The sequence below is a fragment of the Cryptomeria japonica genome, chromosome 6, assembly GCF_030272615.1.
Source record: "Cryptomeria japonica chromosome 6, Sugi_1.0, whole genome shotgun sequence".
In the NCBI taxonomy this organism is placed as follows: domain Eukaryota; kingdom Viridiplantae; phylum Streptophyta; class Pinopsida; order Cupressales; family Cupressaceae; genus Cryptomeria; species Cryptomeria japonica.
Window position 1 is genome coordinate 598,450,295 of NC_081410.1, and position 19,118 is coordinate 598,469,412.

The 19,118-nt window shown below is 37.5% G+C and overlaps 1 protein-coding gene across 1 annotated transcript in view; it reads right to left on the bottom strand.

Moving 5' to 3' along the window:
- The window catches only part of LOC131876728 (UDP-glucosyltransferase 29-like), a 29,566-nt gene extending 13,973 nt beyond the window's left edge, over positions 1–15,593 (bottom strand). Inside the window, exon 1 of the mRNA XM_059222194.1 lies at positions 15,485–15,593. Coding sequence (XP_059078177.1) covers positions 15,485–15,593 — 109 coding nt within the window. The remainder of the gene's footprint in view (positions 1–15,484) is intronic.
- Between the last annotated feature and the right edge of the window lie 3,525 nt (positions 15,594–19,118).

The window sequence follows — 19,118 nt, forward strand, 5'->3', positions numbered from 1 at the left end:
TCCTTTGTCTAAATTGGCTTTAGGAAGCTGGGAGTCATTAGATACTTCCTTAATTGGCTGGGCTACTGACTTAGAAGCTGATCTAGTCTTAGGGACTAGGATCTCCCCAATCACTGGGCCTTCCTCGTCACTTTTTTCTTTTTCCTTAGCAAGCACTTCAAGATCAGCTATCTATCTAAGGAGTCTATCTCTCTCCATTAATTTGGCTTTAACTTCCTTTTCCTTATTTGCCTCCTTTTGGGCTCTTAGGGAGATTAAATGATGGACTCTTTTGTTTAAATCTTCAATCTCTTGAAACATCTTATCCTCATCAGGGTAGTTTTCTTTAGAGTCTGATGCATTAATTTGATCTATGTCAATTAGACTAATGTTCCTATTTATTGTCTGAGGAACAGAGTGCCTAATTGCATTTGAACTGGTTCTATCTTTTGCAGAAACACTAACATGAGATAGATCTCGATTTAAAATAGGTGCATCATCAATATTTCCAAACAATCCTGAATGGAAACCTAAAATATCATGCTCTGAATCTCTAGAAGATGAATTTGACTTTCCATAGACAGGTCGATCAGGCATCTTACCAGTGTTATTGTTTTTCTGCACCCACACAACATTTGATGGCTCATGCATCACAGATCTCTTCTGGCCTCTCCGTGACTGTTCTGGCAGACCTTCTTGCAAGGTTTCACGAGGATGTTTCTTCATGAATGATCTTGTGTTCTTGTTTCCTTGCATCTCGCTTGTCTTTCTTTTAGAAAATTCGTATCTCACAAGGACTGGTTCAATAGTAATAGAGTCGCCACCCACAAAACTATGGGAAAAAAGAAAACAAGCAGTCTTACCCACAAACACACAACAATCTTCTCCACAATTCTCGGCACAGATCTGTGTTTATATCTTTGTTATAACTCTCCCCAGCAGAGTCACCACTTTTGTTGTCTTCAAAATCTGATTCCCTTCAATGTCCTTAGAATAATATGATTTAAGCTGGGTACAGAGGAGACATCAAAGATAAGGAGATTCCAGGGACAACATATGACAAGGTTTGATTAGACCTTCTACACTTCGGGCTTCCTTGGAGCCCAAGTGGGTATACCTTTGTGAATTAACTTCACACTTTCAAACAATAAACCCACAACAAACCAGTCCAGAAAACCAGCAGATTTATTCACCTTGAAATCAACTGAAAACAAAAGATGGAAACTATATTTAACTTCAGCATTTTGATCAACAAAGCATGCAATAAACAACTTCGATTAATACCAGTGCCTTATCCAAGGTTACAGAGTCATCTAAACTCAAATAAAACTCCTGAAACAATACATCTTTATGCTTCCCGTCGGCTTGGTTTCCATTAATCCTTACATATACCTGACACATACAAGAATTCAATCATTCCAAACTAAACTATGGTCCTCAAAATTCAAAGTTCCTCCTAAAGAATTTACTGGTATGAGTGATCCCGCGTATTTAATTTCCCTCCTAAAGAGAAAAGCTAACAAACACTTATACTGAGATTGCTTTGCAATTCCATTCAAACTGAACAACCCTGGATTATTCAGAATAAAGACAGTAAATAAATTTGTGAACAAACTTAAAGACAACACAAAGCTTTACTCAAAACCGATGGCCTGTATATTGATATTCATTTCAAGAAATATTACAATAAATTCTGATTCTCCATTAAACTTTGGAAAAGCTCAGATAAATTTCTGCAACGTTTTCTTACAAAATTTTTGTGATCATTCTTCCTCTAGTCCTAGTATCCATTTATAAAAACATGGATGCACAAAGCTTCGGACTTCTCGAGGAGAGTTTGTTACAATCATTTCAAAAATTGAAGAGATTACCATTTTTGCGTAAAAGCAGTTACACACTCTTTTCAGCCTCTGCAGTTTGTTCAACTGGCTGTTCGGTTGCAACCTCTTCTATCTTTTCAGGGGCGCTCTCCAACTGCTCCAGATCATGGGTGGCATATTTAACTTCCCACTCACTATATGTCTCTTCTGTCGGCCATGAAAAATTAATCACATCATCTCTAATTTTAGTCAACCTTTTCCAAGAATTTCTCAGTTTGTTGACTTCTGAATTAAGAAAACCATAATGTGATTTAATTTTTTCTATTTCCTGTACTGTTACAACAAAGAAAGAGGTATCATCAAGATCAATGATTCCCTTAACCCTTGCTAACAACTTAACTTCTATCTCTTTAAGCCATATTCGCTTGTCCTTTAACTGATCCAGATTGGCAAAAATTCCTGGGAGCAACTCAAAAACTTGATCAGTGTATTCCTTCTTGCACAAATTAACCTTTCTATCCACATTATCTACATCTGCTGCCAATTGCATTAAAACTTTGGCGACATCAGAAGTGGATTTGATAATGGAATTGGCTCTTGCTTCATCACAGGATACACACATGAATTCTAGATTTAGCTCCCTAGGCCTCCATCTGTCAAAAATAGGTGACAAAATGGCTTTATCTCTCCTCAGCTCATTCCATATCTCCATAATCTTTCCCACATTGTTGTAGAGCAATGAGGCATTTATTGTCTCTGCAAAATTGGAGATTGTGGCCCTTACTTTCTCCTCATATTTCCCTGCATATAAGGCCTGAGCCTGCTTCAGGTTTTCTAGTTCTTGCGGAGTAATCTCAATCATTTGAGAACTGGAGGGTGCTAGAGATGGTGGAAATTCAATAATAGGGCTAGTAGGCAGAGGTCTTGCAGGAGAAGAGGAAATCATCAATGTTGAAGACTCACCTTATTGGTGTTGTCCCATCAGCTGGCTCTGCAACTTGGCAATGATGCTATCTTTGCCTCTTACCTCCTCCTTAGCACTGTTATAGGCCTTTAAAACTATTTCCAACCTAATTTGGAGGGCCTCTTTTCCTTTGGCTTCCTTTTCTGCCATTGCAACACTGAATTTTGCAGTTTCTAACACAGTACTTGCAGCCTCTACTACCCCTGTACTCTGCACTCTTTTTATCATCATTCCACCAAGATAACTTGACCCTGCGGTGTCCTTGCCTTTCTTGCTCTCATTTCTCTTGAGAGACCACATAACTAGTGCAGCATTATCCTTATTGAATGTAACCCCTTCTATGGGTTTAGTTTCTTTTCTTACTGCATCTAGCACTAGAGCAGTAACAATATCCCACTCTGGTAAGATAAGCACTCCAACTTGTGCTACTAGATCTCTTCCCTACTCAAGAGTGATGGTTTTGAATTCTTCCATCATCTACTATTTTATTTCTTCCTCCACTGAGGCTGGATCTTTATTAGGCTGCTCAGCCTTTCTTGTCTCACATCTAGCATTATATCTATCTATATGCTATTTCCAAATGAATTGCATCAATGCTTCTGATGTGACAAAGTTCTCATCAGCTAAAAAGGCACTACTTGCCTTCTTTATCTCACGATCCCACTCTTGGCCTTTAAGTTCAGTAGAGGTGATATCCATTTCAGCATCAATGGGTTCTTCTGGCATCCCTTCCTCCACTTCATCATAGCTGTATGCAATTTCCCCTAAACTACCCAACTACAAGAGGTGTTCAGCTGTTGCTTGTTCATTTCCTATATGGATAGGGGATTGGGATGGGGAATATAAAGGTGTATCTGATTTCACTTCCTTCCCCACCCTTTGCTTCTTTGGGCTATCTTGGATCTCAATGACATCTTGTATTTTCCTCTTTCCTTTGGATGTAGAGGGCTCCCCTGTTGTAGGCACTAGCACACTATAACCTGATTTCTTATGCAAGGTGTAATCACCAGGGGGAATTGCTTTGCTGGAAGCTGACCTGCTCAGGATCACTCTGGCCTTTTTAGGGTTGCTTTTAATCATAGCTTCCCTCTTCTCTTTTAGTGTTTGCATTACATCTTCAAAGCAAACAATTAGAAACTTTATTTTTTCTTCCAATGGGAAGAAGCTAGACAATGGGTCATAGCTAGCATCAAATTGATGCACAAAATCCAAGGCTTTCTTGTAAGCCACCCACTTTTCTTTCCTTAATTCCTGCTCATCTAAATCAAATTCATTTCTGATGAGGTCTTCAGGAAATTGGAATTGATGAGGCCTACCTCTGCATGCTACCTTCCTCCTGAACACACCGCTGAAGAAGTCCTCTGGATCAGCACACCTAGACACTGCAGTAGATAAATGGTAAGGTTTGAGGAAATCCTCAAAACAATTCCAGCCTCCCTTTGTTATTATGAATTGGTGGGCTATGGTAGTTGCAAGGAAAATAGTCCCTTTACCTCTGCCTGTCAACTCTGCCTCTTGTAGGCCACCAATTTGCCTAAGGATCTCCGCTATTCCCACTTTGAGAGGGACCTGGTAGGGTAACAAAAATGGAGTACCCCTGAAACCAAAAATTTTGAAAATTGTGGAGACTGGATATAAATAAATGTCGCCCCAATTATGAACAATCTTGATGTTCTCTGCGAATTCTTTTGGCCTTGTGAATTCCAGAAGAACCTTGGGGACTCTTGGGTTATCAGAGCATAAGAGAGTTCTTATTTTGGATGCAAAATATTTGTCAAACTTAAAAAAACTAGCATCCTCTCTGTCCCATGACAACACAGTACTCCATAATTGTACCGGCATTTTTTCTCCTTCCTTTTCCTTAACTAGGTCTAGTCCACTAGCAAAATAATCACCACCTTTGAAGAGAAAAGGTGCATTAAGAGTGAATACCATCCAAAAGGTCTGTCCACCTTTCCATTCTTTATTCCTATCAAGCCTCCATGGATAGCATCGGCAATGAAAGAGGCATAATCAAAAGTGATAGCAAGAGAAGGATTCAAAATCTGGGTGATCATTAGCAAGTAATGATTTGGCATATCTGCTTCAGCATCCTCTCCTAGAACTTGACAAAGTGCCCAATACATTCCTTTAGCCCTCAAGGTAAACATACTTAGTGAAAAAGGCTCTTGTGTGTTGGGTCCTACAACTACTAACCCTCCTATTTTCACAAAAAGTTCTTTAAGAGGCCCATTCCTGAGATGACTCCTCTATGCACCGTAAACTTGGGCTAATGATGTGAAATTTATGGGTTCCAAGAATTTTGTGAACTCATTAAGCCCAAATGCTGTCCTTAATTCTTCAGCATTAATTTCCACAAGGGTTTTCCCATTTACATCCCGGATGCATCTTGTGACTGGATCATAATTCAATGCCATTTGGGTTAGCAGGTCTGTATCCATGAATACCCCTGGGACTACTAATTTCCCAACATCTAGTTCCCAAATACTGTTTTGAGGAGCAGGAGAATTTCTCATTCCAAATCCGACTCTAAACAACCCCAACCTGGACAGTCCAACCTCTGGGTCTCTCGGCGAATTACCTTTGTCATACAATCCTTCTCCTATCTTCAGACAGGGAGCCCTAGGCACTAACTCTTTGGCCTTTGATGTCTGGTTAGTTGACAATGTCAACTCTTCTAAAAAATCATCACATACACTTCTTTCTAAATAATTAACCTTGTCAGAAAATTCCCTTTTAGGAGCCATTTGAAAATGCAAGAAAATGAATATCACTCTTAAACAATCCTGCAACAAGAAAATTATCTTACTTAGAACACCACACAAGAATTGCTACAAAATATGAGAGAACCTAATGCTTGCTTGAAGGAATTTGCTCTGCGACTGAACTAACTTGCTCTGTATTTGAAAAAGATAACTCTGCATCTGCTCTTCTACAAAATCTTTTAAAAGATATCTTCACTTGGTAGTTAGGAAATCAAATATTTGTACACAGGGCCTTAACTGTAACATTGATTCCGCATGCTTCGGCCGTCCCTTCAAAATCGAATTCATATGAGAATTCGTATTTTTCGCTCCAATGGGTCACAACCTTCTTGCAAGTGTTTCACTTTTACCATTTCGTTACTGACAGCTTTGCCTTTACTCTGGGTCCCGCTTTTCTATTGGTTACATAATACCATGCGGCACCCAACCATTGGCCTTGAAAATCCCTTCGCATTCCACTTGATACTGGCCGCGTGTCTTTCTTTATATTGCGGTGGGCCCACACCTTCTTCTTAGACCATGTCATCATCATGACATGTGGACAGCTCCCGTTAACTCTCGCTATTTCGTGGGCCTAAAGAGTGAGCATTTTACCCTTGCGAAATAGCGCCGACCGTCGGATCATCTCTGAAGTTGATTGGCATTTAATCCTTTGGAAAGGCTCTCAGGAATGGTGGGCCCGCTAATTCGTCATGAACACATGGCATCCTTGTCACTTTTGGAACTGATTTGTCACTCTGTCATTCGCCAGAAGGAAACCACGGGGGCCCCACTTTCGTCTCAACAGGTCTATCTCCCACGTCATCATCATGACACGTGGACGACTCCCGTTAACTCTCGCTATTTCGCGGGCCTAAAGAGTGAGCATTTTACCCTTGCAAAATAGTGCCAACCGTCGGATCATCTCTGAAGTTGATTGGCATTTAATCCTTTGGAAAGGCTCTCAGGAATGGTGGGCCCGTTGACTCGTCACGAACACCTGGCATGCAGTCATCTGTGGAGCTGATTTGTCATTTTCTCATTTGCCAGAAGGGAACCATAGGGACCCACATTTTCTTTTTAGACCGTGTGTCATCATGACACGTGGACGGTTCTCATTCATTCTCGCTATTTTGTGGGCCTAAGGAGTGAACATTTTACCCTTGCGAAATAGCGCGGGCCGTTGGATCATCTCTCAAGTTGATCGGCATTTAATCCTCTGAGAAGGCTCTCAGGAGAGGTGGGCCCACTGACTCGTTATGGACACCTGACACCTTGTCACATCCAGAGCTGACTTGTCACTCTGTCATTTGCCAGAAGGAAACCACGGGTTTTCAATAAATTGTTAACAGCTGTACCTGTCAGGTCATCTCCACCTACGACCTGACTCATCTCTGGGGCCCACTTTGAACCTTTAATCCTAACCCACTGACTGTGGTGACTTGTGCCACGTGCTACCTTTTAATACGCCAGAAGAAATCCATGGGGCTTCCAACCACTCTTGACAGCTACACCCTTTACTTCTTCCATCATGACACATGGACGGTTCTCGTTCATTCTCGCTATTTCGCGGGCATAAGGAGTGAGCATTTTACCCTTGTGAAATAGCGCGAGTCGTTGGATCATTTGCGAGATGTGCACTAGTTAGTGGGCCCGACAACTTTAGAAAAAAAGCATACAAGGCATAAAATTTTCAAATAATCAACGTAACCACCTAGGCAAATAACAAGGCGGGACACTTCCTACGACCCCACGACCCATAACTTAAGTGAATAAAGTAACGGAAGATTAGAAACCAGAGGGTTTAACATAAAAAAGATAAGATCTAAAAATCAAAAACCCTTAAACCCTTAAGGTCTAGAACAGAGCTAAAGCATTTGGAAATACACCCTATTCGGCAAAACAACATACCATAGCCAATTATGGGAAAAGAAAAACCCAATTTTAAACAGTGATAACAGGTCTATGCCCTTTTGTTGTAATGTGGTTTATGTTTTTTAAGGGGCTATTCAGTTTTAGTGATCTTTTTTGGCTTAACTCTTTGTTAAGCCTAGACTGATCTTTGTTTATGTAAAGGGTTTCGGATCTCTTCAAAACTTGTTTTTGCCTTAATCAAAAACATCATCTTTATAAATATATATCTAAATTAGAAGTCATCTCCCTCAAAGTCATCCAGGTATCAAACTTCTTGGTTAGAATGTGCCTCCAAGTATTTGAATCTTAGTGGATGACTTTTTATCACATACCATCATCCTCATCAATTGTGCTTAACCAATTGAACCGCAACCCTTCAAATAAATGGTTTACAAAATAAAAAACATAAAATTGATGAACCCATGACTATGGATGTCCTTTCATGTTTTTTAATTAAATATTTCTTAGATCTGACTAAATGGAAGAGCACAATGAGTTAGAAGTAATTTTTTACAAGATTGTGAAAGAAAATTTAACGTTTTCTTTTCATCAATTCAAAGGTGGTTTAAAGTGGATTGTAAAGAAATATCACTTTCCTTTTAATAATGGCAATCACTAATTGTTCATAAACAAACAACACATAAATCACATATTATCATTGTATTGCTTGTAAAGTAATATTTCTTTTTTAGTCTATCAATGCTCAATATTTGCCACATCCAATGCATCCTACAAATTAATCATTGGAGTGACTCAAGATCCCCAAAATATGTACTTTAGTTTCCACTTCATTATAACTATTACATTATGTGGACATCAACAAAATTTTATTGTTTTTTATTATATAAGCAGGGAGAGGGCCCTGACCCAAACATAGAAATAAAAAAGCAGGGTTTTGAAAAGACCCAGAATCTTAGAACAAAGAGGAAGGCAAAAGCCCACCAAAAGAGAACAAGAAGAAAAGAATGGTTTTCAAAGGACCCATAAACCTTCAAGGGTTTTCAAAAGGACCCCAAACCTTTACTCAAAAAGAAAATTAACTGGAGAGACAAGAGTGGACATCACCAAACCACCCATCAACTAAACCTCAACCAACCCAATCACCAAGGTACATAAAAGGGGATTTCTCCTGGTTCTCCAAACCATAACAAAGGGCCCAAAAATGGAACCCTGAACCAACCAACAACAACTAGACTAGCAACAAAACATCCCCTCAAAAGCCAAACTTCTCTCCACCTCTATAGGAGAGGAGCCCACCACCAATGAGGAGAAGATACCAAAATAAGTGTCTCTAATTGACCTCCATTTCACCATCGGGAAGCCACCATTGAGAGGATACCATAAAGAGAAGCCACTATCCTCCTTCCACAAATTGATCCCCTCCTCTATCGAGGAAGCTCCCACCTCAATAAGGAGCAGGAAAGAGAACTATGGAAATCGAAGATGCCATCCCCTCAACAAATCTTTCGACACAAACCCCACCTCAATAGGAGTAGGCTTCACCTCCATAGAAGCCAAATAAGAGAAAGCCTAGCTGAGAGAAGGAACCCCTTTGGCAAGCAGAACATACTCCAAACAGGCCCAAAAATAATACCTTAACTGCACTTCCAATGACCACATAGGGAATAGAGGCTCACCCTGATCCACCATCCACCCCTTCACCATCCAAGCATATAGAGAGGAAATCAAGAAGTTCCTCCAACAAATAGTTGCCCAACAGGGAATACCTTGCTAGCAATAGAAGAAAACAACCTTAAACCCTTGAACAAACACCAGGGACACAAAAAACTCACCAAACCCCTATCGAAGACTGGGACAAGACCATGAGCAAAGGAATTGTCAAAACATCCAACTCCCAACCATATTTTCACCAACCAATGATCACCCCTAAGGGAAAAAGGTCGTTGCAGGGTCACCCTGCAACCAAGAACACAAAGGCCACACCGAGAATAAAAGAAAACAAGGGAAACCCCACAAAGATCCCCGATCAGATAGGAAAAAATGACCACAAAACCCAAACCAACCTCTATACCTTGAACAACAACCATTGAATAGCTCCAAGCCACATAGGGACAACCACACCAAGGTGAGGGAAGGAAAGCCCAGAACAAGAGAGGAGGCTCAGGGCCAGCCAAGAGCTTCTCCCTATCAATTGCTTCATCCCAGTCACTGTCACAGTATCCTCCACCTCCCCACCAAGCACGACTATTGGGAGAGGGGAAAAAAGAACATGAGAGGCAATACAACAGGAAGAGGATCATAGGCCCCTCCACATCCGCTCCCTTACCACAAACTGCTAAGAAACCCCTCCACCATAGATGCCTCCGTAGATCGGCCTAGACCCAATCCATGTAGCACGAAAACCAAGCATCCCAACAACACTAGTTGGGAAAGGGCAAAGGGGCACCTTCCGCATGTGTAAAAACCAACACAGGGGAAACGTCCTCACATGCGACAAAGCCCCATAAGAGAGGGGACTAATAGCAAGAGGATAACCTTCTCCTCCATCATCCTCATCTCCATCTTCTTCTTCAAAAAAGCCCCATCTGAAACCCTAGCACCACAGCGTCAGCCTCCGCTCTCCTCGATCTATTTCTCTATTCTTGAATTGCTATTTATTTAAAAAAAAAAAAATTGTTGTTATTTGAAATGGCATTATAATTATTATTCATTGCCTATAAGTAGAGACTTATATTTTCAATCAATTAAATTGATATTAATTTCCATCAAAAATTGTGCAACCAAAAATATTTCTACTATTTCTTAAGTTTAGGATTTATTTTTAAATTTGCTTTTTACTTTTGTTAATATATTAAAAATATATACAAAGAAAGTTTGTTAGTTAGAAGAAAGTTTTCTTGGCTAGTTTCATATTCATTCATATGAAAGTGTGATATAGAATATATATTAATTTGTCTTTTAGAATTATTTATTTGAATTTGAATTGGTTATTTCTTTTTCTTTTTCTTTTTGTCATCTTTACATAGTTGTAGAAAAACAAACAAACCACACTCCAAGATAAAGGTCACATGGAAGGAGGGAAAATATGTATGGGTTTCTTTTAATTTGATAAGCAACATGTGGGAAACTACTATCCTCTATACAAAATAGCATACCTAAGACATCATAACCTATAAAAGAGAATCCTTAATAAATAATACATTATCATCATAAATCACCTATTATGATGATGGGATATACCAAATAGGCATTAATGCGATATTTTGTTCTTATCATTTTTTTGTAATTTTTTTAGTAGCTTCAACAATGATGGGGCCCACATTTTCTTATATAAAACATGTAGATATTTTAAGGTTTTTTTCATCATTAGATATAATGAAATTAAAAGATAAGTAAGCTTCTAGATACACCCTCCTTTGTTGCCAGCTATGATGGAAGAGTGTTAGAGTAGATGATGGAGAGGTAAAAAAAAAACTTATAGAAAAAATTACAAAAAATATGCAATAGTTTCTCTTCTAGGTAGCTTTATCTACTCTCTATCAATGAGCATTATTAAGTTATTTTGCTAAAATTATGAAGAAGTGGGGTTTTCTTCATTTATAAAAACTAAAGTTCAACTATCCCATGTCTTGTAGCCTTTATATTCAGTAGATTCATGAGTGACGAGTTCTGTTTCTTTTATTTTTCTTTCACTTTAACCTTGTTGTGTCACATAATAATTTATGGTATATAATTTTCCTTGAATTCTGCAAAGGGAAGTATTTACTCATGAGTTTCATGAAACTGTTTAATGGATCTCCATAGGTACTCTCATGGGGCCCTCTAGATCTTAAATACATATTCTTTAGGATATCATTCTAGGTAAAACCAATTTTGTTTGTATGATTTAATTTATAGTAGAACGTTTTTGTTTAGCTTAAAAAGGAAAGGGGTTACCTATGATTTCCATGAAATAGCTTGAGTAATTTGCTCAATAGCTATCACAAGGCATTATGGGTTACAAAAATATCTTCTTCTAGATGTTGTTACAAGTAAAACTAGTTGGTTCTATATGTTTTAACTTATACGACAATATTTTTTGTTCAATACTACAAAGGGAAGGGTTTACAAGTACGTTCCATGAAGTTTTTTGAGGGATTTTGTCTATGCTTATCATGAGGACCTCTAGGTCTTGAAATATTTTCTTTTGGATTTGCATTTAGATAAAACCAATTAGGTTGGTATAACCCAACAAGGTAATTGGTTAAAATGTTGTCAGCACACTAGACAATAATTATTTCCCATACAAAATAATTTGGCAGCTCTAGATTTTAGAACAATTGGTCATATATAACCAATCAAGTTAGAAACTTGCTTGAAAAATCATGAGTGTCTAGAGGTATTATTTTATTTGTATTTTGTACTATTTCATAATCCTTCCAAAGATAGAGAGATTATTTCTCCCTCAAGAAAACCTTCACTATAGAAAATATCATCTATTCTCAAATTATATTGTACATGTCATCTATATATGTATGGATATGAATAATTGATATATCCATATGATAAGTTGATCAAAGTACATGGTAAAGAAAGTTATAAACTATATTAACTCAAATCTAATCCTATTAACAATAGCTTAACCATAGTACACATAAATATGTAGCAAAATAAGAAAAACAAAAGTGGAGGGAAAAAGAGAAAGAACTAGAGGAACAAGAAGTAGAAGAATTAGTGTAGACGTATAAAAATGACCATATTCCCAAATGAATATTTTATGTTCATTCATCTATTTAGTTAAATCTAATTTAATTAAATTACTTGCATTCCTCTATTTAATTAAGTAAATTATTCAATTTATTTAGTTAAATTCATAAGACCCCTTTCGCATCATTTAATTGAATAAACCAATATATTTAATTAAACCCCTTTCTAGCTACTTTTAATTAAATTTACATTTAATTAATAGTCCACCCCAAATTGAATAAATCTAATTTATTCAATTTCCCAACTTGCAACCAAATTGAAATAAAGCAATTTATTTTAATAAATTCTATTTTCCCTCACCCACTTGCATTTTCCTACATCTCCCACTTGCCTCCTAAACCCCTTTCTAACCTTCTTCTAGATTCTTCTAAATCACTTTTCAATTAGCCTAACCCATCTCCTAAATATTGTCACATCCCTAAACAAAGGGAAGTCACTTCTCAAACCTCCAAAGTCTTCCAAACCATTAATGGTTAACTCAACCCTCTTACATGGTTAGAGACTTTATGCCTAAATTAACCTCCATCTAACCCAAGGGTCTCATCAAGCATTCATTGCTTTGACCATAGTTATCTCTTTATCCTTTGCACAAGAGTTTATCCTTTGGGTAAAAGCTTTATCCAATGGGTATTCCTAACTTAACCTTAACCCTTAACCCCTAGGGTAACCATGAGATCTTCTCAAGCATTTAATGCTTCTTACATCTCCTCTCAACCAACCTTATGTTGACAATTGTCACCATTTCATTGGTGCCAATTGTAAACATGGATTGACAACTTTCAAACTTAGCCCTTGATTAACTCTTTCAATCCTGAGCATCCATTGCCCTATTTTTGCTATAAATAGAGCTCTCATTCCTCCATTTTCATAGATCCAAGTCTTTAGCATCATACTTATACTAAAATCCATCCAAGCTTTAATATATCATTTGTGCTCATCATTTAGCCTCTCTTTTCAATAGGAATTAATCTAAATATGCATGTTTAGAGTATTTTCTTTATCATTTAGCTTAATCATAAACTAGTATATCATGCTAGGATAGTCTTGCTACTAATCTTGTCATCTTATAATCTAGTTTATTGCATTTATAGGATCATGCATAGCTTAGGATGCATTTCATCTTAAAATCAACCAAAGCATCCCTCGTTCTTGCATTTGTCATCCCTAAACCACTTTGCTCAGTGATTTAAGAGCAAATACATTGGTTTGAGGGACCTTGTGAGATAGAGAACCATGGAACCAACCTTGGGAAGCTAAGCCATACTTCATGACTCCATGGCTTGTACCAAGAAGTCCTGTGAGTGTGTGAGCAAGGCTCCTTAGACTCTGTTTTCCACATATTGAGTTCTATCGACCCACTTTTCCCGCATACAGTTAGAAGAAGAGGGAGGATGAGGACGAGGAGCATAAGGAAGAGGATGAGGAAAAGGAGGCTTTCCAGTGATATGAGTGATATGCGATATTTTGTTCTTACCACTTTTTCTTGTAATATTTTTACTAGCTTCAACAATGATGAGACCCACATTTTCTTATATAAAACGTGTATATAATTTAAGGTTTTTCCATCATTAGACATAATAGATGGAAGATTGTTAGAGTAGATGATGGAGAGGTAAAAAATAAATATATAAAAAATTACAAAAAATATGCAATAGTTACTCTTCTAGGTAACTTTATCTACTGTCTATCAATTTACATCATTAATTTATTTTGCTAAAATTATGAAGAAGTGGGGTTTTATTCATTTACAAAAACTAAAGTTTAACTATCCCATTTCTTGTAGCCTTTATATGCAAGGGTATATTCATGAGTGATGGGTTCTATTTCTTTTATTTTTCTTTCGCTTTAATCTTGTTGTGTCACATAATAATTTATGGTATAAAATTTTTCCTTGAATTCTGTAAAGAGAAGTGTTTACTCATGGGTTTCATGAAACTGTTTAATGGATTTCCTTAGTTAGTCTCATGGGGCCCTTTAGATCTTAAATATATTCTTTTGGATGTCATTCTAGGTAAAACCAATTTAGTTTGTATATGTTATAATTTATAGTAGAATCTTTTTGTTTAGCTTACAAGGTGTTAGTCAACAGATTTGTCTTTTATACATTGTATTCTTAAATCTCTGTATGCCCATTAATTAAAAGACAAAAGCAACTAGCAGTTGGATAATTTTAGGAATAGTTATCCTCTGCATACGGGTACAGCTCCCCAACAAAGAATGATTTTCAATCAGCTCTGATTATAGTAATTTAATTTGCATACTTTTTACCTGAAAGTACTTAAAGGCAGATTTATATTCACTTGTTAGCACACAATGAATATATTTTCAATTAACAACACCAATTTAATCATGAAGTTCACAGACTTCAAGCATTTATTTTTCAAGGGAAAAGCATTTTTCATGCATTCACATATAATAAGAAGAAAAGTAACAAACTCCAAATTCAAACTAAATCCACATAGAGATTATCATCCAAATCTATTAAACTCACAGATTTAATACTACAGAACTTGCAACAATTTTATTTATAAAAACTGTTCTCTTCTTTCTCAAAACATCATGAAAAACAGATCTTTATCTATTGTATTCCTTTTTCCCCCAAAATATTTCGGAACCAAATAGAGTCTTTTTCATCCCTTAAATAGCCACAACAAGGCTTACAGTAAAGCAGGAAACGTGGAAGAAACTAACTTTCCGCCCCGTGAAGTTCAACAAAATTTACCAAATGAAACTGTCTTTTTTTCACTACCAAAAAACAGAGCCTATCGTCTAGAAAACATGAAAGAAATTTCAAGAAATGGATTCTTTCTTCCAATCAGAATACGTCGTAATGAAGTGTTGGACAACAGGCTTATGTGGAAGCCCCATGTGTGCTATGCGTTGCTCCCACACCTCCTTTTCCTTATGAACCTGTGCAACTTTATCGGAGTGGCTATCCAGATGTCCAATGCATAGGAAGAGAAGCGACTCAATTTTGGCGATAGTAGTTAGGTCATCTGAGACCAAGCCTTTAGCCTCCTTCACATAGTTAATCTTTTTCTCAAAAGATTATGTTATTACTTCGACGGTCTCTAGTGTCCCGTCACTTTTTAGGCACTTAATTCCAATGCATAAGAGCTCATTTCGCATGGAAGTGGTTAACTCTGCAAGTTGGCCTGCCAATTTTGTGAATTCTCAATATGCTTGTTTTATCAATGAATTCCTCCATTCAATATTCTTTTGGCAGACATACAAGATGCTATCATCCAGTCCTGGCACTAGTTTCTCAGTTAGGAATTTCATAACTACGTAAGTTTGTACTTCTCACATCTGTGTAGTCCTTGTTGCCCATTCCACCTCTTCATTTTTCCAATTACTTATTTTAGTCTCCAATTCCTTCATTACTTGTATTGCCCCATTATGAACTTTACTCAGGTTCCCAAAATACGCAGCTCCAGATTTCCGCATCTGTTCCAACCACTCCATCACGGTCTTTGTTATCAGTCTACATTTCTGTATTTGTTCCAAGGTTTTCTAATTGATCGGGGACTTTGAATCAAATGATGTAGGCAATTGTGACAAGGGTTGAGGATTCAGACTGTTCACTGCCTCAATGTACTCTACCATTCTGCGCAACATCTCCTTCATTCGATGTTTGTCCCTTTCATCTTTCCAAGTCCTTGTGATAATCTTCTTAGTTGAAGCTTCAAGATGAAGAACATCTGTGGCATGAGTAGCAGTCACTATGTTTACTTTTTCAACAGTAAAATCTTGAACTATAGGATTTTCAATCTTAGCGTCTGTCAATGGATGTGCAATCTCTGCCACCCAATCTCCACTATCAGCATCAAAATCAATTTTTGACACAGTCTTTGATTTCTTAGCTTTGGGAGTCTTTCCTAGGCACTTACTCACCATATCTTCCATTGGAATGGATGCCGGGACTGCGTTTCTCTTCTTGCTACCAAGCATATTATCCAACCAGACTAGGCCTATGGAAATTGGAGTCTTTATAGAATCAATTCCTGCATCTTTTTCATTTCTTATTACCATGATAGAATCTACCTGAAAGGTTTCTCGTGCTTGCTAGCTGATTTCCTCATCATCTAGATTTTGTTGCTCTGAACCTGGATTATCTTGAAGGGCATCCATTTCAGGATCAACCACTACTGTGTCTGGAGGAAAGGACCTTCTTTCACTCCTGGTTTTAGAGCGGGTAACTCTAATAGGAATCAATTTCCCTATACTTTGTAATGCCCTGCTCTTCTGCTCACCTTTATCCCTTTTGTGAGAATGACCTGCATCATAAGATTGAATAAATGTATTAGAAACCAGGCTCTTAGAGGATGAAGTTGAACCCTTCTATCGACTTTGCCTCAATCAGTTTTGCTTAAGCCATTTCTTTGTTCTTCGTATGACCATAAGGGTTCTAGCTTGAATATCTTCCTCCTCATTTTTCTCCCAATCTATCTCTGGGATTACCTCTGGCTATTTATGTTCAACAAGCTGTGGATCAATTAAATCTTTTCCATCTTCGTCAATATGAGTAGTGTTCATTTCTAGGCCATACTCTCTTACTTGTTGCACAGTGAATCTTAGGTGGGCTCTTCTCCGAACCTCGTACTCATCCTCACAATTTATCCAGAAATCTTCTAGACTCGACATATGCTGAAAATGTTCACTAATTGTAAGATTTGCCATTGCAAAACCTTTAATATCAAAGTTAGTGCAAGGAATATACAGTTTGAAATTGAACTGTTTGAACTCTAGCTCTAGGTTCAAGGCATTTGAAATAGTATTGCAAGTGTAATGTGTTAGTTCAATAGGGAAAGATACTCTTCTAGTGTATTTTTTTCTGGATTCGATTGTGTGTATATTTTTCCCATCAAAAAAAGTTTCGAATCACACTCCGTGATTCATCATCAGGATGAAAAGAATTCCCAAGACATGAAAGATGTTGAGTTGCAGATTTGAGACAAAATATAAAGAGGAGAGGGGTGGGGGAGGGCACGAGGAACAAGGAGAGAGGAAAGAGAAAAAGAAAAAGACCACCTGAAGGATGGGAGACCTAAAAAACTCCTAGGAATAAACTACCCAAAGAAAAGAAAAAAGGAAAGCCAAGCACACAATCAAAACCACTAAAAAACAAAAAAGAAGAAAAGAAATTGGGACAAAAAATATAAAACTAAATGAATAAATATGCAAATATAAATATATATATAAATACATAAATGAATATAAGCATATGCATATACCAAAAGACAAAAACACAGAAACATATAAGAATATAGATATTTACAAATACCAAAAGACATGAGCATATAAAAATATATACATGTTTATGTCTATAAGCAAAAATATACTTGAAAATATACAATTATGTAAATAAACCAAAGGGGGAGAGGGAGATGCACAAATGAAAAAGAAAGAGGGGGAGAAGTCAAGGAGGGGGGCGGGGATGACGCTGGAGGGCAAGAAGCAGAGGGTGCCATGAGATACTGAGGTTTAACCCATCGTCTCGATTAAGATTGGATAGGTGATGAATGATAGAAATGGCCTCTTTAACTTTCCTCTTGAAAAAGTTGTTCTCCCTACACAATACCTGAGTGTCCTCCAAACAGATATGATGCTTGGTAGTTGACGAATGCTCAGCTAAGGCTGATTTGAGGGCACGTTCATGCTTAATGTCGGCACTATGCTCTTTTATTCGAGTCATGAACGAACGACTTGTTTCTTCAATGTATGGAGTTCCACAGGAGCATACAATCTTGTATACACCTGACTCTGAAAAGGCATCCCTAGTGTCCTTAAAAGATACTCTTGTTTGATGCTTTTCTCTGTATTTCTTTTCTATATAAGCAAGCTATCTACTTACTTCCATTAGCACCTGTCTATCAAAGACATACCTCGGCAATTTATAGGGTTCTCCTTCAAAGCCACCAACCCTCAGATAAGTGAATCTAGAAAACTGAATATAGACACCACCATAGGTACTTATAAACTGCATAGCTTCTTTAGTCAATCTCTTATGCATATCTCCCCTCAATTCAAATACTATCCTGCCTAGGAAAATATTTTGAACCTTATAATAATTTTTTGCTACCCTGTGTTGCTGTAAATGTGGATGGTACTCATAAATTTTCATATTATTCTGCCAAACTTCATGGAATAAACCTGTCCATTGTCTTATACAAGCTAAGCAATATATAAGATAGGAAGACATATAGAAATTCTTGTTCCCAAAGCAGCTTAAACCCTCATGCATTCTCTTTGCAATCAACTTAGCCCAGTCTATATATCTTTTCTCACCAAAGATAACCTAAACAAAGAAATACATCCAATCCTCCCAGTAATAGGCAATTTGATTCCCCCGCATTCTATGTAAGAGAATGATAATGTCCCTTACTTCTTGAATCATGTGATCACGGGTTAATGGGCTGGGCAACCAAGAACCTCCTTTTTGGAATTTCAGCAGCCAATTTCTCGCAATAACACTTCAGTAATAGGCCTTTTTTTTCCTGAAAATAGCCCTTGTGACTTGCAAACCATCCTGTCTTCATACTGTTCTTTCTCAAGAATCCTCATTACTGTGGCAATAGTCTGCCAACTAATTACTAGCAAACTTTTCCCCTTTACATCCCTAATACACCTCTCAATAGGGTCATATCTGCTCATACATTCTAAAACTAACTCTGGACATGATACGGTAGGGGGAAATGCTGTGACTTCAATTAACCCACTGTCTAGAATCTTTTGCATTAACGGGGTATTGGCAGAATCGCGTGCTCTTTCATGAAATTCCTCTAAATTCACTGCTGGCAAGAAGGTGTCTCCTATGTCTAGTAGGGAACAGACTAAACCAGATTTTGGGTCCAGCTGAGGTGGTTTTGGTCTCATCTTTACTCAACAAATAGGAAAAGTGCACAGCAAGAAGAATGGACTGAACTAACTGAAATACTGAACAACACTTTTCAATTTACGCAATTTAACAGGGAAGAAAAAAGAACTTTG